At 44.5% G+C, this 25,090-nt stretch overlaps 1 protein-coding gene across 2 annotated transcripts in view; it reads left to right on the top strand.

Moving 5' to 3' along the window:
- The first annotated feature begins 2,285 nt into the window (after nucleotides 1–2,285).
- The window catches only part of LOC148148752 (uncharacterized), a 44,523-nt gene continuing 21,718 nt past the window's right edge, over nucleotides 2,286–25,090 (top strand). For both annotated transcript variants that reach the window (XR_015758568.1, XM_087991768.1), the window contains exons 1-2: nucleotides 2,286–4,219; nucleotides 22,231–22,353. Coding sequence is in view for 1 of the 2 variants with exons in the window: in XM_087991768.1 (XP_087847894.1) it covers nucleotides 4,195–4,219; nucleotides 22,231–22,353 (148 nt within the window). In the remaining variant the exon portion in view is untranslated. The remainder of the gene's footprint in view (nucleotides 4,220–22,230; nucleotides 22,354–25,090) is intronic.

Below are 25,090 nucleotides of genomic sequence, written 5' to 3' on the forward strand. Positions count from 1 at the left end.
ATGTCTTATAGTGTGATGGTGAAACACTAACTACTTCCTACAAATGAAGGATGTCAGCAATTTTCATCGACATTTGATAAATGTTCTTGGCATCTCAAGGAAGGACAAAAATATGAATGTGACAATCCTACCAAAAGTAAATCCCTCAGTATGTTCTGAAACACAGGCAACTTCACAGTCTGAGGCACATTCATAAGATAGAGGGTAGATGTGTTCCCTAGGATAATCTGTGCACTGAGGTATCTGATGCCAGGTAATTGGCAGGATGCTCAAAGGAGAAAGTGAGGTCTGCAGACGCTGGAGATCAAAGCTGAAACTTTATTGCTGGAACAGCACAGCAGGTCAGGTCAGGCAGGTCTGCTTCAAGGATGCGTATAAACCAAATATGAAGGTCGCAAGCATACATGCACATTTCTTGGTGATATTGCCAATAATAGAGGGAAATCACCTGCCAATTGGTGGCTAAGGCAGTTTAGGAACAGACACTAACACTGAAACAACCATCCACAACAACATTTGATAACCACCTCATACACAGCTCTAGTGGCCAATCCTGCCTCTTGCAGATTGACCCCTTAGCCAGAAGCAAGAGTGTATCATATGTAAAGGTAGCTGCAAGACCAAAGCGCTGCCCTGTCATCAGACTGAGATGACTAGTGGTGGCTTAACCTGAGGGTCTCCATACCCAATGCAAGGGGACAGGTTGAGAAGGAGGGTCCTTCAAGGTAACTTCAGCTGGTGAGGGAATTGAACCCACGATGCTAGCATCACTCTGCATTGCAAACCCAGCCATCTCGCCACCCTGAGATAAATCCACCCCTACCCCATTGCCAATTGATTTGTCACATGTGCATCGCCATCCATAAACAAAAGAATGCTGACAATCTTTTCAAATTGGCAACCTCTGCCCTCCAGAAGGCCAAGGCCAGAGATACAGGGCAGAACCACCATATGCAAGCTTTCATCCAAGTCACAGATTAGCTGGGCTTGCAACTGTATCCTGATGAAGAGCTTACACCCAAAACATCAACTCCTGCTCCTCAGATACTGCTTGACTTTCTGCGCTTTTCCAGCGCCACACTTTTCAACTCTGACACTCCAGCATCTACAATCCTCTCTTTCTCCTTGCATCTAGATCACCATTCCTTCACTGTCACTCAAACAAAGGCATGGAATTCTGTCCCAAACTGCACAGTGGATGTATCGACCCTGCATAGACAGCAGTACTTCACTGTCACTACCTTCTCAGGGGCACTTAGGGAGGGGCTATCAATACTGACCTAGCGAGCGATGCCCAGACACCATAACTCATTACAATAACACACCATCTAAAACTTCTAAATTAAAATTGACTGAAATGTTGTGAGCTGATATGCAATTTCTTATTTTTAAAAAGTCTTTGAGGTAGAGATATATGCGTGTGTGTAATTTCTGTATTTTTTTAAGGACATCAATATTTTTATTTCTTGTTAGGAATGGCACTTTGATGGGTTTCGCTGTGAAGACTTGGTTGGTTTTACTATGGTTTGGTATTCTGTATGTCATGACCTGTAAGTATGTCAGTCACTTTGAGAATAGTTTTACCAGTTAATTAATTAAATGTTGGTGTCTAGGCGGTTAACTTGAAATGCACTCGTCGTTATATCCCAAATCCACTTTTAAATTTGAATACAACAGGGACAAAGAATATTTCTTGTTATGTAATAAGCCCAATTTTTAAAAGAAGTCAGGCCACTTCCATGAACAAACCATTTATTTATTAAAGTAGTTGAACTGACTATTGTTCGCCTAATGATGTATAAATATCATAAGGAGAAAGATCTAACTATTACACAATATATAATCAACAGCAAAGCAGGGTTGGGTCTATAATTAGATTAGATTACATACAGTGTGGAAACAGGCCCTTCGGCCCAACAAGTCCACACCGACCATTTGAAGAGCAACCCACCCAGACCCATTCCCCTACATTTACACCTTTACCTAACACTACGGACAATTTAGAATGGCCAATTCACCTGACCTGCACATCTTTGGACTGTGGGAGGGAACCGGAGCACTCGGAGGAAACCCACGCCGACACGGGGAGAATGTGCAAACTCCACACAAATTATCTCTTAGTCTAGCGTTTACCCCTAAGTGGGCTTACAGACAGGATTGGGAAGTATCTACAATTGGAATAACTATTAAATTGAATACTTTTTGAGCTTTGAGCCGTGGTTAGAAATGACCATTTATTATCCCTTCTCGGGATGACCTCATTTCCCTCACCTAACCGACTTTTCTATCCTGTTTCAAAATGAACAAAAGCAAAATATTATTACTGCTGAAACCTGAAAGACTGATTGATTTATTGTTATTACATGCACCAAGATACAGTGAAAAGTGTTGCTTTGCGTGCTATCCATGCAGATCATACCATACAAAGTGCATCAAGGGTAGCAGAACAGCATTCAGAATACAGGGTTACATCCACAGAGAAGGTGCAGAAAAAGAGAGAGATCATAATTAACGTTTGAGAGGTCCATTCATAATTCTCATAACAATGGGGAAGAAGCTGTTCTTGAATCTGTTCGTACATGTTTTCAAACTTTTATATCTTCTGCCCAATGGAAGAGGGTAGAACTGGGTGGGGGGGGTGGTCTTTGATGATGTTGGCCGCTTTCCTGAGGCAGTTGGAAGTATAGATGGAGTCAATGGTTGGAAGGCTGGTTTGTGTGATGGACTGGGCTGTGATCATGACTCTCTGCAGTTTCTTGCACAGCAGTTGTCAAACCACACTGTGCTACATCCAGATGGGATACTTTCTATGGTGCACTTACAAAAATTGGTAAGAGTCCTCATAGACCTGCCGAATTCCCTTTGCCTCCTGAGAAATAGTGGGCTTTCTTAACCATCATGATGATGTATGTGGACTAGGACACATTGTTGGTGATCATCACTCCCAGGAATTATCGCCCATGTCCATCTCAGCACCACTGATGCACACTGGGGCATGCCCTCCGCTCTGCTTCCTGAAGTCCTTTCATTTTCCTTTCAGCTCCTTCATTTTGCTGACATTGATGGAGAGGTGTTGCCTTTACATCATGGCACTAAGCATTCAGACTCTTCTGTATTGTCTCGTCGTTAACTGAGATCTAATCTTGAAAGATGGTGTCATCAGCAAATTTGTAAATGGAGTTGGGGCGGAATTTGGCCGCACAGTTACGAGTTTCTAAAGACTATATGAGGGTGCTGAGTATGCAAAAGGTTTCAGTTTAACATGGAACTTGGCCAACCATTTGTTGGCTCCAGCTGATGGACCGAGAATGATGGGAATGACTCCAGGAATGGATTGAGTAGGACGGGAACTCAGTGTGCAGCTGATCATCTGCTTTGGTGGATCCAGTCATAATTTGAGCTGGTCATCAAGGCCCACATCTGGAGAGGGTGACCCCATTTTCCCGACTTGCTCTCAAGTTTTTCCGTGGCAGCTTGGAACCTGGGACTCCACGACTCTGACCATTTTCCAGGTTGTGGTTAGTGGTCAGTCAGCAGATGTACCTTTGAGAGGGAGGGTTGGCATTAGTTTGCAAGTTCTGGAGCATGTTCTGGTTACAGACGCCAGGCCTTGAGATGGGTGCCTGAGTATTGTCTCTCAGTGGTGATGCTTTGTAGTTGTCTGTAGGTGGCGATCTCTGAGGAGAGGGTTCCTGCTGTTGACATCAGGAAGTTCAATATTTGCTCGCACAGAAGGATACTGAAGCTAGGAATAACCTTAAGAACATGAACCTTACCATGTTGCTATGGCAGCACCTGAAAAAAAATTCCCTGAAACGAGAACAGAAGAAGCTGAAAATATTCAGCAGATCCAGAAGTAACTGTCGAGAGAAAATAGTTAACACATCAAGTCAATGATGCTTTGTAAAGGTCTTAGAACTGAAACTTTCAACTTTAAAATACTTTAGAATCAACGATCATTCAACAACAAATGAGGATTTTTGCACTGCATTGCTGCATGTCATGCCACACAAATAGAGAAGGATCTACCATCCGAACATAGCTTATACCCAGCTGCAAGTGACGTTGCCTAGTAACCATCTGTCTGCCCACTCTGACTCACAGAACATTCTTCATTAATGACAGAGGAAAAGGAAAGAGATATGTGATGAACAAATGGGTTGAAAACTAGTCCAACTGTACACGGGACAGAGAATGCAAATTAAAATTCCATGTACAAGTGGATGTCAGCGAAAGATGTTAGAGTATGCCACCAGCCCAGATTGTACGTAATTGAGATAACAAGAATCCAGAGAAAATATATTCCTGTCAGGGTGAAAGGGAAGGCTGGTAGGTATAGGGAATGCTGGATGACTAAAGAAATTGAGGGTTTGGTTAAGAAAAAGAAGGAAGCATATGTCAGGTATAGACAGGATAGATTGAGTGAATCCTCAGAAGAGTACAAAGGAAGTAGGAGTATACTTTAGAGGGAAATCAGGAGGGCACAAAGGGGACATGAGATAGTTTTGGCAAATAGAATTAAGGAGAAATCCGAAGGGTTTTTACAAATATATTAAGGACAAAAGGGTAACTAGGGAGAGAATAGGGCCCCACAAAGATCATCAAGGTGGCCTTTGTGTGGAGCCACAAAAAATGGGGGAGATACTAAATGAATATTTTGCATCAGTATTTACAGTGGAAAAGGATATGGAAGATATTGACTGGAGGGAAATAGATAGTGACACCTTGAAAAATGTCCATATTACAGAGGAGGAAGTGCTGGATGTCTAGAAACAGTTAAAGGTGGATAAATCCTCAGGACCTAATCAGGTGTACCCGAGGACTCTGTGGGAAGCTAGAGAAGTGATTGCTGGGCCTCTTGCTGAGATATTTGTATCATCGATAGTCACAGGTGAGGTGCCAGAAGACTGGAGGTTGGCAAACATGGTGCCACTGTTTAAGAAGGGTGATAAAGACAAGCCAGGGGACTATAGACCGGTGAGCCTGACCTCGGCGGTGGGCAAGTTGTTGGAGGGAATCCTGAGGAACAGGATGTACATGTATTTGGAAAGGCAAGGACTGATTAGGGATAGTCAACATGGCTTTGTGCGTGGGAAATCATGTCTCACAAACTGGGTTGATGCTTTTTGAAGAAGTAACAAGGAAGATTGATGAGGCAGAGAAGTAGATGTGATCTATATGGACGTTTGACAAGGTTCCCCATGGGAGACTGATTAGCAAGGTTAGATCTCATGGAATACAGGGAGAACTAGCCATTTGGATACAGAACTGGCTTAAAAGTAAAAGACAGAGGGTGATGGTGGAAGGTTGTTTTTCAGACTGGAGGCCTGTGACCAGTGAAGTGCCACAAGGATCGGTGCTGGGTCCTCTACTTTTTGTCATTTACATAAATGATTTGGATGCGAGCATAAGAGATGCAGTTAGTAAGTTTGCAGATGACACCAAAATTGGAGGTGTAGTGGACAGCGAAGAGGGTTACATCAGATTACAACAGGATCTGGACCAGATGGGCCAATGGGCTGAGAAGTGGCAGATGGAGTTTAATTCAGATAAATGCAAGGTGCTGCATTTTGGGAAAGCATATCTTAGCAGGACTTATACACTTAATGGTAAGGTCCTAGGGAGTGTTGCTGAACAAAGAGACCTTGGAATGCAGGTTCATAGCTCCTTGAAAGTGGAATCGCAGGTAGATAGGATGTGAAGAAGGCATTTGGTGTGCTTTCCTTTATTGGTCAGAGTATTGAGTACAGGAGTTGGGAGGTCATGTTGCAGCTGTACAGGACATTGGATAGGCCACTGTTGGAATATTGCATGCAATTCTGGTCTCTTTCCTATTGGAAAGAAGTTGTGAAATTTGAAATGGTTCAGAAAAGATTTACAAGGGTGTTGCCAGGGTTGGAGGATTTGAGCTACAGGGAGAGGCTGAACAGGCTAGGGCTGTTTTCCCTGGAGCGTCGGAGGCTGAGGGGTGACCTTATAAGGTGACCTTATAGAGGTTTACAAAATTATGAGTGGCATGGATAGGATAAATAGACAAAGTCTTTTCCCTGGGGTCAGGGAGTCCAGAACTAGAGGGCATAGGTTTAGGGTGAGAGGGGAAAGATATAAAAGAGACCTAAGGGGCAACTTTTTCACGCAGAGAGTGGTACGTGTATGGACTGAGCTGCCAGAGGAAGTGGTGGAGGCTGGTACAATTGCAACATTTAAGAGGCATTTGAATGGATATATGAATAGGAAGGGTTTGGAGGGATATGGGCCAGGTGCTGGCAGGTGGGACTAGATTGGGTTGGGATATCTGGTCGGCATGGACAGGTTGGACCGAAGGGTCTGTTTCCATGCTGTACACCTCTATGACTCTGTGACCCAGTGATCATGGTTGTACATTGTGGAGGAGAAGAAGAGAATGTGGACCAAAGCACAGCATGCTAATAATGCACAGAAAAACGGTGGGTGGGGTGGGTTTGCAAAACCATGAACAATGATGATTGATGTTAATGAACAGCAACCAGCAGCAAGACACACAAGTTGTCCATCAAGAGCAATCAAGACGGTGCTATTTTCTGGATCTGTAGATTGTGAAGGTGGAAAGATGGCCTTTAGTAGAGTGATATGCGCTTCCTGTCAGATGTGGGAGTTAAGGGAGAGTTTAAATGCCACTGAGGACTATATGTGCAGGAAGTGTTTTTGGTTGCGAATCCTATTAGATCAAATGGATCTGTTAGAGTGACAGTTAGAGGCAATGAGGAATTCATTGGGGTTTGATGGATGGCAGTTAAATGAAGGGAAAAAAGCTGCAGATACAGTCAGATAAATGGGTAAACTCCAGGAAAGATAGGAGAGATAGGCAGGTAGTGCAGGAGCCTCCTGTGGCTATCCCCATTTCATACAAGTATGCTGTTTTGTAAAATGTAGGGGGTGATAGACTTTCAGGAAAATGAAGCATGAACAACTAATTTTCTGATTTCAAAACAGGCTCTCATGCAATGAGGGTACGTTTGGTTCCAAGCGATCGATTGTGATATGGGACTCTCTAGTCTGAGACACAGACAAACATTTTTGTGGCCAGCAGCGAAAAATCAGAATAGTGTGTTGCCTCCCTGGTGCCAGGATCAAGGATGTCTCAAAGAGTGTGCAGAATGTTCTCACGGGGGAGAGGGACCAGTAGGAGGTCATGGTATATATTGGAATTAACGACATAGGAATGGAAAAGATGAGATTCTGAAGGGACAATATAGAAAGTTAGGCAGGAATTTAAAAAGGAGGTCCTCAAGCGTAGTAATATCTGGATTACTCCCAGTGCTATGAGCTAGTGAGGGCAGGAATAGGAGGATAGAGCAGATGAATGCATGGCTGAGGAGCTGGTGCATGGGAGAAGGGTTCACATTTTTGGATCATTAGAATGTCTTGTGATGTCGAAGTGACCTGTACAAGAAGGATGGATTGCACCTGAATTGGCCGGGAGATTTGTTCGAGCTGCTTGGGAGGGTTTAAACTAGTAAGGTGGGAGGATGGGAGATAGTGAGGAAAGAGATCAAGCTGAGACTGGTACAGTTGGGAAAACGGACAAATCAAACAGTTAGGGCAGGCAACGATAAAGCAGAGAACAAGGTAGGACTGATAAATTAAACTGCATTTATTTCAATGCCAGAGGCCTAATAGAGAAGGCAGATGAACTCAGGGTATGGTTTGGAGCACAGGACTGGAATATCATAGCAATTGCAGAAATGTGGCTCAGGGTTGGGCAGGACTGGCTGCTTAATGTTCCAGGATACAAATGCTATAGGAAGGGAGGCAAGAGAGGAGGGGACTGGTGTTTTTGTTAAGGGATAGCATTACAGCTATACTTAGGGAGGATATTCCTGGGAATGCATGCAGGCAAGTTATTTTGGGTGGGACTGGGAAATAAGAGTGGAATGAATATCTTATTTGGATTGTATTGTAGACCCCCTAATAGTCGGCGAGAAATTGAGAAGCAAATTTGTAACAAGATTGCAGTTATGTTTAACAACCACGAGGTGGGGATAATTAAGGTAGGGGACATTAACTTTCCAAACATAGACTGGGACAGCCGTAGTGAGAAGGATTTAGATGGAGAGGAATTTGTTAAATGTGTACAAAAACAAATTCTGATTCAGATGTGGATGTACCAACTGGAGAATGTGCAAACTTGACCTACACTTGGTAAATAAGGCAGGGCAGGTGACTGAAATGTCAGTGAGGGAGCACTTTGGGCCCAGTGACCATAATTCTATTAATTTTCAAAGAGTGATAGAAAAGGATAGACCACATCTAAAAGTTGAAGTTCTAAATTGGAGACAGGCCAATTTTGACTGTTTTAGGCAAGAACTTTCAAAAGCTAATTGGGGACAGATGTCCGCAGTTAAAGTGATGGCTGGAAAATGGGAAACCTTCAGAAATGACGTAATAAAAGTCCAGAGACAGTATATTCCTGTTAGGGTGAAAGGAAAGGTTGGTACGTGTAAGGAATGCTGGATGACGAGAGAAATTGAGGTTTTGGTTTCGAAAAAGAAGGAAGCATATGTCAGGTATAGACAGGAGAAATCGAGTGAATCCTTAGAAGAGTATAAAGGCAATAGGAGTGTACTTCAGAGAGAAATCAGGAGGGCACAAAGGGGACATGAGACAGCTTTGGCAAATAGGGTTCAGGAGAATCCAAAGGGCTTTTACAAATACATTAAGGACAAAAGGGTAACTAGGGAGAGAATAGGGCCCCTCAAAGGTCAGCAAGGCAGCCTATGTGCGGAGCTGCAGGAGAAGGGGAAGATACTAAACGAGTATTTTGCATCAGTGTTTACATGGAAGATATAGAATGTAGGGAAATAATGGTGCCATCTTCAAAAATGTCCATATTACAGAGGAGGAGGTGCTGGATGTCTTAAAATGCACAAAAATGGTTAAATCCCCAGGACCTGATCAGGTGTACCCCAGTACTCTATGGGAAGCTAGGAAAATGATTGCTGGGCCTCTTGCTGAAATATTTGTATCATCGATAGTCACCAGTGAGGTGCCAGAAGACTGGAAGTTGGCTAATGTGATACCACCATTGAAAAAAGGTGGTAAGGACAAGTCAGGGAACTATAGACCTGTGAGTCTGACATCGATGGTGGGCAAGTTGTTGGAGGGAGTCCTGAGGGACAGGACTTACATGTATTTAGAAAGGCAAGGACTAATTAAGAATAGTCATCATGTACGTGGGAAATGATGTCTCATAAACTTGATTGAGATCTTTGAAGAAGTAACAAAGAGGATTGATGAGGGCAGAGCAGTGGACGTGATCTATATGGACTTCAGTAAGGCGTTCGACAAGGTTCCCCTTGGGAGGCTAATTCGCAAACTTAGATTTCCTGAAATACAGAGAGAACTAGCCATTTGGATATAGAACTGGTTAGAAGGTAGAAGACAGAGGGTGGTGTTGGAGGGTTACTTTTCAGACTGGAGGCCTGTGACCAGTGGAGTGCCACATGGATCGGTGCTGGATCCACTAGTTTTCATCATTCATACGAATGATATGAATGTGAACATAGGCGGTATAGTTAGTTTGTTTGCAGATGACACAGATTGGAGGTGCAGTGAACAGCGAAGAAGGTTACCTCAGATTACAACGGGATCTTGATCAGATGGGCCAATGGGCTGAGGAGTGGCAGATGGAGTTTAATTGAGATAAATGCGAGGTGCTGTATTTTGGGAAAGTGAGTTTTAGCAGGACTTATACACTTAATGGTAAGGTCCGAGGGAATGTTGCTGAACAAAGAGACCTTGGAGTGCAGGTTCATAGCTCCTTGGAAGTGGAGTCGCAGGTAGATAGGATAGTGAAGAAAGCATTTGGTATGCTTTCCTTTATTGGTCAGAGTATTAAGTACAGGAGTTGGGAGGTCATGTTGAGGCTATATAGGACATCGGTTAGGCCACTTTTGGAATATTGTCTCAGTATTAAATGCTGTTTGATGATGCTCCTGTGAAATGTTTTGAGGCAGTTTATTCTATTAAATATGCTATTTAAATGCAGTTAGATGTCATATTGTCGTTTCTAAAAAAAAACAATGGCAATACAGCAGGATTATTGTGCCCGGTCTGGACATCACACTTCAGAAAGGTTGGTTTGCTTTTTGTTTACTCACTCCTGGTTTTGAGCGTTACCAACTGAGCTGGCATTTATTGCTCGTTTCTAGTTGCCTTTGAGAAGGTGATGGTGGCTTGCTTTCTTGAATCACTGCAGTCCACATACTGAGGGTAGACCCGCAATGTTTTTTTTATTTATTCACAGGATGTGGACATCACTGGCTGGGCCCAGCATTTACTGCCCATTCCTAATTGCCCAGAGGGCAGTTCAGAGTCAGTGATATTGCTGTGGGTCTGGAGTCCATGTAGGCCCGAGCAGGGAGGGATGGCAGATTCCTTCCCGATAGGACATTCATGAACCAATGGATTTTGCGACAATCGACAATGGTTTCATAGTCATCAGCTGATTCGCTATTTCCAGACATTTTAAAAATTGAATTAAAATTAAAATTGAACCTGGCATGACAGGTTTCAAATCAGGACACCAGAACATTAGCTGAGTTTCTGGATTAATGTCTCGACTAGAGTGGTGCTGGAAAAGCACAGCAGGTCAGGCAGCATCCGAGGAGCAGGAAAATCGATGTTTCGGGCAAAAGCCCAACATCAGGAATGGAGGCAGGGTGCCTGCAGAGTGGAGAGATAAATGAGAGGGGGGTGGGGGTGGGGAGAAAGTAGCATAGAGTACAATAGGTGAATGGGGGTGGGGATGGAGGTGATAGGTCGGAGAGGAGGGTGGGGGATGGTAGCAAAGAGTACAATGGGTGAATGGGGGTGGGGTTGAAGGTGATAGGTCAGAGGGGAGGGTGGAGTGGATAGGTGAAAAGGAAGATAGGCAGGTAGGACAGGTCATGGGGACAGTGCTGAGCTGGAAGGTTGGAGCTGGGGTGAGATGGGGGAAGGGGAAATGAGGTAACTGGTGAATTCCACATTGATGCCCTGGGGTTGAAGGGTTCCAAGGAGGAAGATGAGGCGTTCTTCCTCCAGGCATCCAGTGGTGAGGGAGCGGCAGTGGAGGAGGCCCAGGACCTGCATGTCCTCTGGATTAATGGTCTAGAGACATCGCCTCCCCGGGGAGGAGAGAAGGGAAGGAATTCCAAGATTTTGACCCAGCGACAGTGACAGAATGGCAATATATTTCTAAGTCAGGATTGTGAGTGGCTTGGAGGGAAACTTGCAGATGGTGGTGTATCTGCTGGCCTTGTCCTTCTACTTAGAAGCAACTGTGGGTTTGGACGTCTGTCGAAGGATCTTTGGTGAATTTTTGCTGTACATCTTGTAGATAGTACACACTGCTGAGTGTCAGTGGTGGAGTGAGTAACATTTGTGAATATGGTGCCAGCCAAGTAGACAGCTTTGTCCTGGATGGTGTTGAATGTGTTGAGTTTGGTTGGAGTTGCACCCATCCATCAAGTGAGCAGTATTCCATCACACTGCTGACTTTGCCTTGTCGATGGTGGACAAGCTTTGGGCAGCCAGGAGGTGAGTTACTCGTTGCAATATTCCAAACTCTCTGACCTGCTCATGTACTCATTCTGTTTATATGGTATGTCCAGTTGAGTTTCTGGTCAGTGATAATCCCCAAGTTGTTGATAATGGGGGATTCAGTGATGGTAACACCACTGAATGTCAAGGGGCAGTGGTTAGAGTCTCTCTTATTGGTGTTGGCCATTGCCTGACATTTGTGTTGTGCAAATGATCCTTTGCGTCTTTGCTGAATGAATCAACATAATGCATAGCTTTGCTTTAAGGACAAAAAGCTTTAAAGTGAGTCATATTAGGCTCAAAACGTTAACTCCCTCTCCATTGATGCTGCCAGACAAACTGAATTTCTCCAGCATTTACTGTTTTTATTTCAAATTTCCAACAACAGCAGTATTTTGCTTTTGTCTAACTTCCTTCCCCAGTAAGGACCGACTTGGTCATGCCCATAATCCATGTCATCTTTACTGGCATTGCCTGAGAATCAATCTAATCTTGCACTAATTGAGAAGGGAGGCTTGTATCCCTGTCTTAGAGGTGGCACAGACAAAATGGCCCAAATGCTCACCTTGTGATTCTAATTGTGTTACTGAAAAGATTTATTGCCGATGATATCCAACATCACTGGGTTGCCGAAATAAAACTCTTGCCATCCCTTGTGTGGATGGGAAAATCCTTTAAATTATTCATGTGCCAAAGACATTTTTTCTCTCAAAGCTAAAGTGATGCATAATTTACTGTAGAACTGTCAAGCAGTTTTGGCACCAGTTGTAGATTAGCTGAATGAATGAATTAGCTTTGATTATGCAAATCTCCTTTGTCAAGCCTCTTGTCATTAGTGAATTAGCTAAAATAATGCAGCCCGTCTCTCTACGAAAGCAGCAAAGATCCTGATAAGGAAAAGGCCGTGGTACCATCAAAAGAATTTCTTGTGTCTTCCAGGTTACATTGAGTTTCAATATTCAGTTAAAGCTGGGAGAAAAAGAGTTTTGTTTCTCACATTTGTAACCTCAGGTCATTCTAATGCAGATCACTGCCGATGAAGTACATTTTGTAAACTAGGACGTCTGCATAAAGAAACTCTCACAAGCAACAAAGAGAGAAGAGATCAGGTCATCTAGGCAGGTTTGACTGAGGGATAAATATTACCCTTCAGAAATCTACCCAGCTCATCCTTGAGGAAGTGCCATCTGGTGTCTTACCTCCACCAGAGTAGGAAGTCAGGGCTTATCTGAAAGGTTAAAAATCACACAATGCTAGGTTATGGTCCAAAAGGTTTATTTGGAATACAAGCTTTCGGAGTACTGCTCCTAGCTACCTGATGAAGGAGCAGTGCTCTGAAAGCTTGTGATTCCAAATAAACCTATTGGATGATAACCTGGTGTTGTGTGATTTTTAACTTTGTCCACCCTAGCCCAACACCAGCACCTCCGCATCATATCTGAAAAGTGACACTTGTGACAGTGCATCACTCTGTCAGTGTTGCTCCGAAGAATTAGGTGAGAAATGCTGTAACTGTGTCGAGACAAAAAAAAACTCAGATGCTGGAACCCAAGATAGACAGGCAGGAGGCTGGAGGAACACAGCAAGCCAGGCAGCATCTGGAGGTGGAGAAGTCGACGTTTCGGGTATAACCCTTCTTCAGGACTGGGAGTGGGTGCAGAGGGAGTTGCAGATAAAGGGGGTGGTGGGGGCAGGGTGATGAGGTGGAGATAGGTAGAGACAGGTAGAGGGTACAACCTGGTTGGTTAATGGGAGAGATGAATCCAGTAGGTGATTTAGAGGAATGGATGGGAGGTGGAGGGGCTGTGAAGGGAATTGTGGAATGGGAAGGAAGGTTATTTGAAATTGGAGAACCCAATGTTGATTCCTCCGGCCTGTAGGCTACCCAGCTAGAAGATGAGGTGTTGTTCATCCAACTTGTGGTTTTCAGATCCCTAGAGAGGAACTTGCTTCTGGAACCTTCAGACTCTGAGGCATGAGTTTTACCCACTGACTCAAAACTTTAATGTGAACGTTGATAAACTATGTTAATAATTCATGAAATGTCAAGGGGCACCACAATGGCTCAGTGGTTAGTACTGCTGCCTCCCAGCAACAGGAATCTGGGTCCGATTCCAGTGTCGGGTGACTATCTGTGTGGAGTTTGCATGTTCTCCTTATGTAGAACATAGAACAATACAGTGCAGAACAGGCCCTTCGGCCCTCGATGTTGTGCCAACCTGTGAACTTTTCTCAGCTCGTCCCCCTACACTATCCCATCATCATCCATGTGCTTATCCAAGGATTGTTTAAATGCCCCTAATGTGGCTGAGTTGACTACATTAGCAGGTAGGGCATTCCACGCCCTTACCACTCTCTGCGTAAAGAACCTTCCTCTGACATCTGTCTTAAATCTATCACCCCTCACCTCCTCGTACATCATCCTAGGAAAAAGACTTTCACTGTCTGCCCTATCTAATCCTCTGATCATCTTGTATGTCTCTATCAAATGCCCTCTTAGCCTTCTTCTTTCCAATGAGAACAGACCCAAGTCTCTCAGCCTTCCCTCATAAGACCTTCTCTCCAGACCAGGCAACATCCTGATAAATCTCCTTTGCACCTTTTCCAATGCTTCCACATCCTTCCTGAGATATGGCTGTATACAATATTCCAAGTGTGACCGCACTAGCATTTTGTATAGTTGCAGCATGATATTGTGGCTCCAGAACTCAATCCCTCTACAAATGAAACCTAACACACTATATGCCTTCTTAACAGCATTATCAACCTGGGTGGCAACTTTCAGGGATCTATGTACATGGACATCAAGATCCCTCTGCACATCCACACTACCAAGAATCTTTCCATTGACTCAGTACTCTGCCTTCCTGTTATTCTTTCCAAAGTGCATCACCTCACATTTAGCTGCATTGAACTCCATTTGCCACCTTTCAGCCCAATTCTGCAGTTTTTCCAAGTCCCCTTGCAACCTGTAACATTCTTCCAAACTGTCCACTACTCCACCGACTTTAGTGTCGTCTGCAAATTTACTAACCCATCCACCTATGCCTGCGTCTAAGTCATTTATAAAAATGATAAACAGCAGTGGTCCCAAAACAGATCCTTGTGGCACACCACTAGTAACCGGACTCCAGGCTGAATATTTTCCATCAACCATCACTCGCTGCCTTCTTTCAGAAAGCCAGTTTCTAATCCAAACTACTAAATCACACTCATTCCCATGCCTCTGCATTTTCTCCAACAGCCTACCATGTGGAACCTTATCAAAGGCTTTACTGAAGTCCATGTATACCACGTCAACTGCACTACCCTCATCTACATGCTTGGTCACTTTCTCAAAAAACTCAATGAGGTTTGTGAGATACGACCTGCCCTTGACGAAACCATGTTGACTATCTGAAATCAAATTGTTGCTTGCTAGATAATTATAAATCTTGTCTCTTTTAATCCTTTCCAAAACCTTTCCTACAACAGAAGTAAGGCTCACTGGTCTATAATTACCTGGGTCATCTCGACTGCCCTTATTGAACAATGGCATAACATTTGCAATCCTTCAATCCTCTGGTACTAAACTCGTCGACAATGATGACTCAAATATCAAAGCCAAAGGCTCTGCGATCTTCTCCCGAGCTTCCCAGAGAATCCTCTGATAAATTCCATCTGGCCCAGGGGACTTGTCTACTTTCACTCCTTCTAGAACTTATAACACCTGTTCGGAACTAACCTCAATCCTTTCTAGACTAATATCTCGTACCTCATTCTTCTCCTCTACAATATTCTCCTTTTCCTGAGTGAAAACCGATGAGAAATGTTCATTTAGCATCTCTCCGATCCCCACAGGGTCCAACTTCCCACTCAACTTCCCACTTCTGTCTTTGACTGGCCCTATTCCTACCCTAGTCATCCTTTTATTCCTCACAAACCTATAGAAAGCTTTAGGGTTCTCCTTTAATCTATTTGCTAAAGACTGCTCATGTCCTCTCTTTGCTCTTCTTAACTCTCTCTTTAAATCCTTCCTAGCTGATCTGTACCTCTCCATCACCTCATCTGAACCATCTTGCCTCATCAATGCATAAGCCTCCTTCTTCCACAATTTCTGTTGTAAACCACAGTTCCCTTACCTTATCACTTCCTCCCTGCCTGACAGGGACATACCTATCAAGGACACATAATATCTGTTCCTTAAACCAGCTCCACATTTCTATTGTCTACATCCCCTGCATTTTGCTACCCCATTCTATGCATCCTAATTCTTGCCTAATTGCATTATAATTGCCCTTGCCCCACCGATCGCTTTCCAGCGCTAGACTAAGCACAACTAAATTATCGTCTCTTTCCCAAAGTGCTTATCTACAACTAAATCAAACACCTGGCCTGGTTCATTACTAAGCACCAGATGCAGTGTGGCCTCCTCTCTTGTCGGCCCATCGACATAGTGTGTCAGGAAACCCTCCTGTACACATTGGACAAAAACTGATCCACCAATGTACTAGATTTATAGTATTTCCAGTCAATGTTGGGGAAGTTAAAGCCCCCCATAATGACCATCCGGTTCCTTTCACTCCTACCCAAAATAATTTTGCCAATCCGCTCTTTCACCTCCCTGGAACTCTGCGGAGGCCTATAAAAAACTCCAAGCAGTGTGACCTCTCCTCTCCTATTTCTAACCTCAGCCCATACTACCTCAGTAGACAAGTCCTCATCAAAAGTTCTCTCAGCCACCGTTATACTTTCCTTGACTAACAAGACCTCACCTCTCACTCCTTTACCACCTTGCCTGTTCTTAATGAAATATGTAAACCATGGAACTTGCAACATCCATTCCTCACCCTGCTCTATCCATGTCTCTGAAATGGCCACAACATCGAAGTCCCAGGTACCTATCCATGCTGCAGGCTCACCTACCTTATGTCTGCCTGGGTTTCAAAGATGTGCAGGTTAGGTGAATTGGCTGTGCTAAATTGCCCATAGCGTTCAGGGATGTGTACGTTAAGTGCATTAGTCAGGAGTAAATGTAGGGGTGTGGGTGGGTTACACTTTGGAGGGTCAGTGTGGACTTATTGGGCCAAATGGCCTGTTTCCACACTGAAAGGATTCTATGATTCAATAAAAAGAAATTTTTTTGTTCTTTATTTGTGAATTAGACAAAATACAAATTAGGAGCAGGATAGGACCCTCAAACATGACCTGATTGGTCACTTTTCTGTTTGCTCCCCCCAACCCCCACCCCGATATCCTTTCATACCCTGGCTTATCAAGAACATTTCTACCTCCGACATTTCGTCCACTGCCTTCTGAGATCAGGAAATTTCTGACTGCTGCCTTGATCGAAAGTACATTGAAATGAAATACAATTTGAGCAAAGACTCCTTTTCTCTGTCTTAAATGTGCAACCCTTTGTTTTGAAACAGTGACTCCTATTTCTATGTCCTGCTACAGGACAAAACATAGAATCCCTTCAGTGGAGAAACAGGCTGTTCAGCCCACACCAACCATCTGAACAGCATCCCACTCTATCTCTGCATTTCCCACATTTAACCCACCTACGTCTGCATGTCCCTGGGCACCTGTAGCAATTTAGCATGACCAAGCTACAGGTCTTCAGACTGTGGGCAGAAACCAGAGTACCCTAATGAAACCCAGGCAGGTGGGGGGGGGGAGGGGGGAGAGAATTGACACACTCCACACTGTTACCTGAGGGTGGAATCAAACCGAGGTCCCTGGTGCTGTGAGGCCGCAGTGCTAACCACTGGGTCACTGTGCTAGTACAAGAAGGCCAGCATCTTTTCCATATTCACCCCATCCTGTATTGGAGGGAAACATTTTTTTGTTACAGTTTATAAAATCAAAATCCTTTTTTTTCTAAACTAAGTGCCCTTTTACAAGTAAATCCACTTTCTTGGTAATATGTAAAATCTATTTCCATTTCTTTCATTAATTTCCAGGTAGTCAGAGTAAAGTAGTTACATGGAAATACATTAAGATTATCTTCGCAGAAACAGGCTATTCAGCTTAATCAATCCATGTCAATACTTGTACTCTATTCAAGCTTCCTCTCATCATTCTGAACCCAACTCTATCTGGGTAACTAATTTTCCTCACTCATCTAGCTTTTCTTTAAAATTGTGTTTCCTGCTGATGCTACTCCTGGAAATGTCAGATCCCCAGAATGTGATCTGTCTTGATGAATAATTCTTTTAAATTTTAGTTAGCATGGTGGTCATTCATGGAAAAAGAGGCTGCAAAGTTTCAGAGCAACAACTGTACCAGCACAGTGACCCAGTGGTTAGCACTGCTGCCTCACAGCACCAGGGACCTCGGTTTGATTCCACCCTCAGGTAACAGTGTGGAGTGTGTCCATTCTCCCCCCTCCACCTGCCTGGGTTTCCTTAGGGCTATCTGGTTTCTGCCCACAGTCTGAAGATCTGTAGCTTGGTCATGCTATGACAAAAGTGAGGGTGATAGGCCGGAGTGGGGTGGGGGCGGAGAGGTCAGGAAGAAGATTGCAGGTTAGGAAGGCGGTGCTGAGTTCGAGGGATTTGACTGAGACAAGGTGGGGGGAGGGGAAATGAGGGAACTGGAGAAATTTGAGTTCATCCCTTGTGGTTGGAGGGTTCCCAGGCAGAAGATGAGGCGCTCTTCCTCCAACCGTCGTGTTGCCATGGTCTGGCGATGGAGGAGTCCAAGGACCTGCATGTCCTTGGTGGAGTGGGAGGGGGAGTTAAAGTGTCGGGCTACGGGGTGGTTGGGTTGGTTGGTCCGGGTGTCCCAGAGGTGTTCTCTGAAACGTTCCGCAAGTAGGCGGCCTGTCTCCCCAATATAGAGGAGGCCACATCGGGTGCAGCGGATGCAATAGATGGTGTGTGTGGAGGTGCAGGTGAATTTGTGGCAGATATGCAAGTGTCCCTTGGGGCCTTGGAGGGAAGTAAGGGGGGAGGCGTGGGCGCAAGTTTTGCATTTCTTGCGGTTGCAGGGGAAGGTGCCGGGAGTGGAGGTTGGGTTGGTGGGGGGTGTGGACCTGACGAGGGAGTCACAGAAGGAGTGGTCTTTTCGGAACGTTGATAGGGGAGGGGAGGGTAATATATCCCTGGTGGTGGGGTCCGTTTGGAGGTGGCGGAAATGACGGTGGATGATACGTTGTACATGGAGGTTGGTGGGGTGGTAGGTGAGGACCAGTGGGGTTCTGTCCTGGTGGCGGTTGGAGGGGCGGGGCTCAAGGGCAGAGAAGCGGGAAGTGGAAGAGATGCGGTGGAGGGCATCGTCGACTACATCTGGCGGGAAATTGCGGTCCTTGAAGAAGGAGGCCATCTGGGTTGTACGGTTTTGGAACTGGTCCTCCTGGGAGCAGATGCGGCGGAGTCAAAGGAATTGGGAATTTGGGATGGCGTTTTTACAGGGGGCAGGGTGGGAGGAGGTGTAGTCTAGGTAGCTGTGGGAGTCGGTCGGTTTATAGTAAATGTCCGTGTCGATTCGGTCACCCGAGATAGAAATGGAAAGGTCTAGGAAGGGGAGGGAGGAGTCTGAGACGGTCCAGGTGAATTTGAGGTCGGGGTGGAAGGTGTTGGTAAAGTGGATGAACTATTCAACCTCCTCGTGGGAGCACGAGGCAGCGCCGATACAGTCATCGATGTCGCGGAGGAAAAGGTGGGGGGTGGTGCCAGTGTAACTGCGGAAGATGGACTGTTCCACATATCCTATGAAGAGGCAGACATAGCTGGGGCCCATGCGGGTGCCCATGGCTACTCCTTTGGTTTGGAGGAAGTGGGAGAATTGGAAAGAGAAGTTGTTCAGGGTGAGGACCAGTTCAGTCAGTCGAAGGAGGGTGTCAGTGGAAGGGTACTGGTTGGTACGGCGAGAAAGGAAGAAGCGGAGGGCTTTAAGGGCTTTAAGTCGACTGATGGTGAGGGAGCGGCGGTGGTGAGGGAGCGGCGGTGGAGGAGGCCCAGCACCTCCATATCCTCGGCAGAGTGGGAGGGGGAGTTGAAATGTTGAGCCACTGGGCGATTTGGTTGATTGGTGCGGGTGTCTCGGAGATGTTCCCTAAAGCGCTCTGCTAGGAGGCGCCCAGTCTCCCTCACCACCAGACGCCTGGAGGAAGAACGCCTCATCTTCCACCTCGGAACACTTCAACCCCAGGGCATCAATGTGGACTTCAACAGTTTCCTCATTTCCCCTTCCCCCACTTCATCCTAGTTTCAAACTTGCAGCTCCGCACTGTCCCCTTGACCTGTCCGGACTTGTCTGACCTGCCCAGCTCCTTTTCCACCTATCCACTCCACCCTCTCCTCCCTGACCTATCACCTTCATCTCCTTCCCCACTGACCTATTGTACTCTATGCCACTCTCTCCCCACCCCCACCCTCCTCTAGCTTATCTCTCCACGCTTCAGGCTCTCTGCCTTTATTCCTGATGAAGGGCTTTTGCCCGAAACGTCGATTTTGCCTGTCCTCGGATGCTGCCTGAATTGCTGTGCTCTTCCAGCACCACTGATCCAGAATCTGGTTTCCAGCATCTGCAGTCATTGTTTTTACCTCTCAGATATCTGGTTGGCATGGATGAGTTGGATTGAAGGGTCTGTTTCGTGCTGTACATCTCTATGAGTCTACGACTCTATGACCATCAACTTACAAGGACTCAAGTCCAGAAAAATACCGCTCTGTGTCAAATCTTTAAATTCTTCATAACTGATTCTCCCCAATTTCTTCCTTATAAATAGATTTAAAGTGATAGAATCATAGAGTTATACAGCATGGAAATACACCCTTCAAACCAACCAATCCGACCATAATCCCAAACTAAACTAGTCCATCATCATCATCATCATCATAAATCCATAATTCTTACTTAAGTACTCACAGTACTGCGAACTTAAATTTTCTGAGCTGCTGATAACCTGCAGATTTCTAAGAAAGCTCTGCTGGTTTGGAAGTTGCACTAACTAAACTTTTCTACTGAGGTGACTATGTTGTCCTTGAACTCATTTCAGGACAGAAACCTAAATTTGTTTCTGACCCCAGCCAAGTCAGTATCTGAACTGTCATAAAATCTTTTGAGTTTTTAACTCAACCTCAATCCTCCATTATTCTGAATTGAAAGCAAGCCATAAGTTACCTTAATATAAACAATTTTCCCTTAATACCACAGTGGCCTACAGATATATGTTCTCTAAACAATGTTGGGGGTGAGGTTACTGTTTCAAAAGGAGTCTGACCTTGATTTTATTGTTAAGAAAATCTTCATAGATATGAGCCATAATCAGTGTCTCAGTGCCTTGTGACGGCGGGGTAGGCTATTTAGGATTGAAATGAGGAAACATTTCTTCACCCAGAGAGTGGTCAGACTGTGGAATTTGCTACCATATAAGGTTGTGTAGGTTAGGCCTGAGTGTATTCAAGAAAGGCCTGATGGCCTAATTCTGCTCATATTACATGGTCTTATGGAGACTGATCAATGTTTAGATATTACATGTATCAAACGATATCAAAGAGAAAGCAGTATTATGACATTATGATAGAGGATCAGCCATGATCAATTTGAATGGTGGGTTTGGCTCAAAGGACTGAATGGCCTACTCCAGCTATGTAATGTTTGGAACCGCAGCCAGGTGGTTCTCATTGACTATGAGATCACTGACTAGGGTTGTTATCCTGGGACAATCAGGGAACCCTGGCTGACAAATATAAACTCAAGTATCCTGAGTCCATTGACTGTCTATGAGTTGGCTGGTCAGAGCATGTACTGTGCGTGTGGAAATAAAGGGTGATTTGGTGACAGGATATCGGCCTCTTGGACCCATTGAGGCTGCTCTACCACTCAATGAGACATTGGCCGATCCAATAATCCTCAATCTCACTTTCCTCCCTCTCCCCCATAACCCTCGATAACCTTACTGATTAAAAATCTGTCTATCTCAGGCTTATATTTTCTTAATCACCCACCCTTTGTGATAAGGCATGATCTGTAAATGATTCCAATCTCATACCAACATAATTGATTCTTGGCTGCCTGAGGAGGTAGCATAACAAACAACTCTGTTTTATGAAGCAACTATTGCAGAGCGACTGGGGATGGGTATTCAATGCTGGCTTTGCCAAGATGTGCCACCCTGAAAATTAACAATGAATATTTGCAAAGGTGAGACAGTAAAAAGATTAAGAGGCAATTTGCTTGAAACATGTAAAGTCCTGAGGGACCTTGATGGAGACCATGATGTAGGGGATTCTAGAAATGGGGCCCACTGTTTCAAAATAAGTGGTCATCCATTTATAACAGAGATGAGGCAAAGAAGATAATTCTCAGAGAAGGCCATAAGTCTTTGGAACTCTCTTCCTGAAAAGGTAGTGGAAGCAGAGTCAATGAAAAAAAACTAAGGCAAAAGTGGGTTGATTATTGGTAAATAATAGAGTGAAAACTGTTATCTGGGTATGTAGGAATGTGAAGTTGAGGTTACAATCAGACCTTAGACCCAAGGAGCTAAATAGTCTATTCCTGCTCATTGTCTGAATGTTCATACATCCCCGCACAAGATATTAGTAGCAAGGCTGTGAAACTTTCATCTGTTTGGGAGACCCATGGAGGAACATTCCCTCACACCAGTCTCTGCTCAGATCTAAAGATATTAAAAACATAATTTGTCTTGTGGCTTATTCTGATATTCTGTTGCCTCAGCAAACATGTTAAGGTTATCGAAACAGAAACAGCAACCTCCAGAAATCAGTGCACAGAGTTACCGTAGGTTCACGAGGGATTCAACGAATCGAAACACTTTCAGCAGAATATTTCATCCACTCGGTAAGTATAGGTTTATGACCATGTGAAGCATTTAGCTGAAGTCACATATAAATAATTTCAATTATTTTAAGTGAAAATGTGGAGGCTACTTAAAGATAACTTGTGTTGTTATAGAGTCATAGTAATATAGCACAGAAACAGACCCTTCTGTCCAACCTGTCCATGCTAAACATAATCCTGAACTAATCTATTCCCACTTGCCTGCTCCTGGCCCATATCCCTCCAATAATTTGCATTCATGTACTTATCCAAATGTCTATTAAACATTATAATTATTTCCACATCCACCACTTCCTTTGGAAGTTAATTCTACATGTGAACCACCCTCTGTGTAAAAATGTTCTCCTCATGTCTTTTTTAAATCTCTCTCGATTCACTTTAAAAATTTGTGCCCTAGTCTTGAAATCCCCATTCTTAGGAAAACATAGCACCATTAAGTCTATTTATAGTCCTCATTATTTTATAAACCTCTATCAGGTCGCTTCTCAACCTTCTATTCTCCAGTGAAAAAAGTCCCAGCCTATCTAACCTTTCCTTATAACTCAACCAGGGCAGTCAGGTTTGTGAATCTTAGGAAGGAGATAGAATCAAGCAGTGTGGAGTTCATGGACAATGAGGTTAGAGGCTGTGGGTGGGAGATCATTGTCCATAAATCTGACTGCCCCAGTCGACCCATTGTCTCAGCCTGCGCCAGTCCCACTGAACTCATCTCTTCCTACCTCGACACTGTCCTGTCCCCCTTGGTCAAGGAACTCCCCACCTACATTTGGGACACCACCCATGCCCTTCACCTCCTCCAAGATCTTCGTTTCCCAATGCCCCATCTTCACCATGGACATCCAGTCCCTGGACACATCGATCCGCCATGACGAAAGTTTCCAAACCCTCCGTCTCTTCCTCTCACGCCGTCCCAACCAGTACCCTTCCACCAACACCCTCATCTGCCTGCCTGGACTGGTCCATAAGACCATAAGACCTAGGAGTGGAAGCAAGGCCATTCGGCCCATCAAGTCCACTCCACCATTTAATCATAGCTGATGGGTGTTTCCATGCCACTTACCCATAGCCCTTAATTCCTTGCAAGATTAAGAATTTATCAATCTCTGCCTTGAAGACACCCAATGTCCCGGCCTCCATTGTGTTCCGTGGTAATGAATTCCACAGGCCCACCACTCTCTGGCTGAAGAAATGTCTCCTCATTTCCGTTCTAAATTGACCCCCTCTAATTTTAAAGGTTGTGCCCACAAGTCCAAGTCTCCCCGCCTAACAGAAACAACTTCCCAGCATTCATCCTTTCTAAGCCATGCATTTCCTTGTAAGTTTCTAGTAGATCTCCCCTCAACTTTCTAAACTCCAATGAATACAATCCTAGGATCCTCAGCCGATCATCTTATGTTAGGACTACCATTCCAGGGATCATCCGTTTGAATCTCCACTGGGCATGCTCCAGTGCCAGTATGTCCTTCCTGAGGTGTGGGGGCCAAAATTGGACACATTATTCTAAATGGGGCCTAACTAGTGCTTTATAAGGTCTCAGAAGCACATCGCTGCTTTTATATTCCAACCCTCTTGAGATAAATGGCAACATTAGATTTGTTTTCTTAATCATGGACTCAACCTGCAAATCAACCTTTAGAGAATCCTGGACTAGCACACCCAGATCCCTTTGTACTTTGGCTTTATGAATTTTCTCACCATTTAAAAAATAGTCCATGCCTATATTCTTTTTTCCAAAGTGCAAGACCTCGCACTTGCTCACATTCAATTTCATCAGCCATTTCCTGGACAACCCTCCTAAACTGTCTAAATCTTTCTGCAGCCTCCCCACCTGCCTGTGCGCCTAACTTAGTATCATCGGTGAACTTCGCCAGAATGCCACCTGTCCCTTCATGCAGATCATTAATATATAAAGTGAACAGCTGCGGCCCCAACACTGAACCTTGCGGGACCCCACTTGTCACCAGCTGCCATTTCAAAAAAGAACCTTTTATCCCAACTCTCTGCCTTCTGTCAGACAGCCAATCCTCAATCCATGTCAGTAGCTCACCTCGAACACCATGGGCCCTCACCTTACTCAGCAGCCTCCCGTGAGGCACCTTATCAAAAGCAAATCGGAAGTCTAGATAGATGACATCCACTGGGTTTCCCTGGTCTAATCTACTTGTTACCTTTTCAAAGAATTCTAACAAGTTTGTCAGGCACGACCTCCCCTTACTAAATCCATGCTGATTTGTTCTAATCCGACCCTGCACTTCCAAGAATTTAGAAATTTCATCCTTAATTCTAGAATTTTACTTAAAACCGAGGTTAGGCTAATTGGCCTATAATTTTCCATCTTTTGATTTTATCCTTTCTTGAACAAGGGGGTTACAACAACAATTTTCCAATCATCTGGGACTTTCCCTAACTCCAGTAATGTTGAAAGATCATAGTCAGTGCCACCACTATTTCTTCAGCCACCTCCCTCAGAACTCTGGGATGTAGCCCATCGGGGCCAGGAGATTTATTGATTTTTAGACCTTTTAGCTTTGCTAGCACTTTCTTATTTGTAATGGCTACCAGAGTCAACTCTGCACCCTGACTGTCCTTAATTGTTGGGATATTCCTCATGTCTTCCACTGTGAAGACTGACACAAAGTACCTCTTAAGTTTTCAGCTGTTTCTTTATCTCCCAGCACTAGCCTTCCTGCATCAATTTGGAGCGGCCTAATTTTTACTTTTGCCTCTTGTTTGTTTC

This window comes from Chiloscyllium plagiosum, unplaced genomic scaffold, assembly GCF_037043375.1.
Source record: "Chiloscyllium plagiosum isolate Xiang-an unplaced genomic scaffold, Cpla_swu_hap1 HiC_scaffold_11, whole genome shotgun sequence".
In the NCBI taxonomy this organism is placed as follows: domain Eukaryota; kingdom Metazoa; phylum Chordata; class Chondrichthyes; order Orectolobiformes; family Hemiscylliidae; genus Chiloscyllium; species Chiloscyllium plagiosum.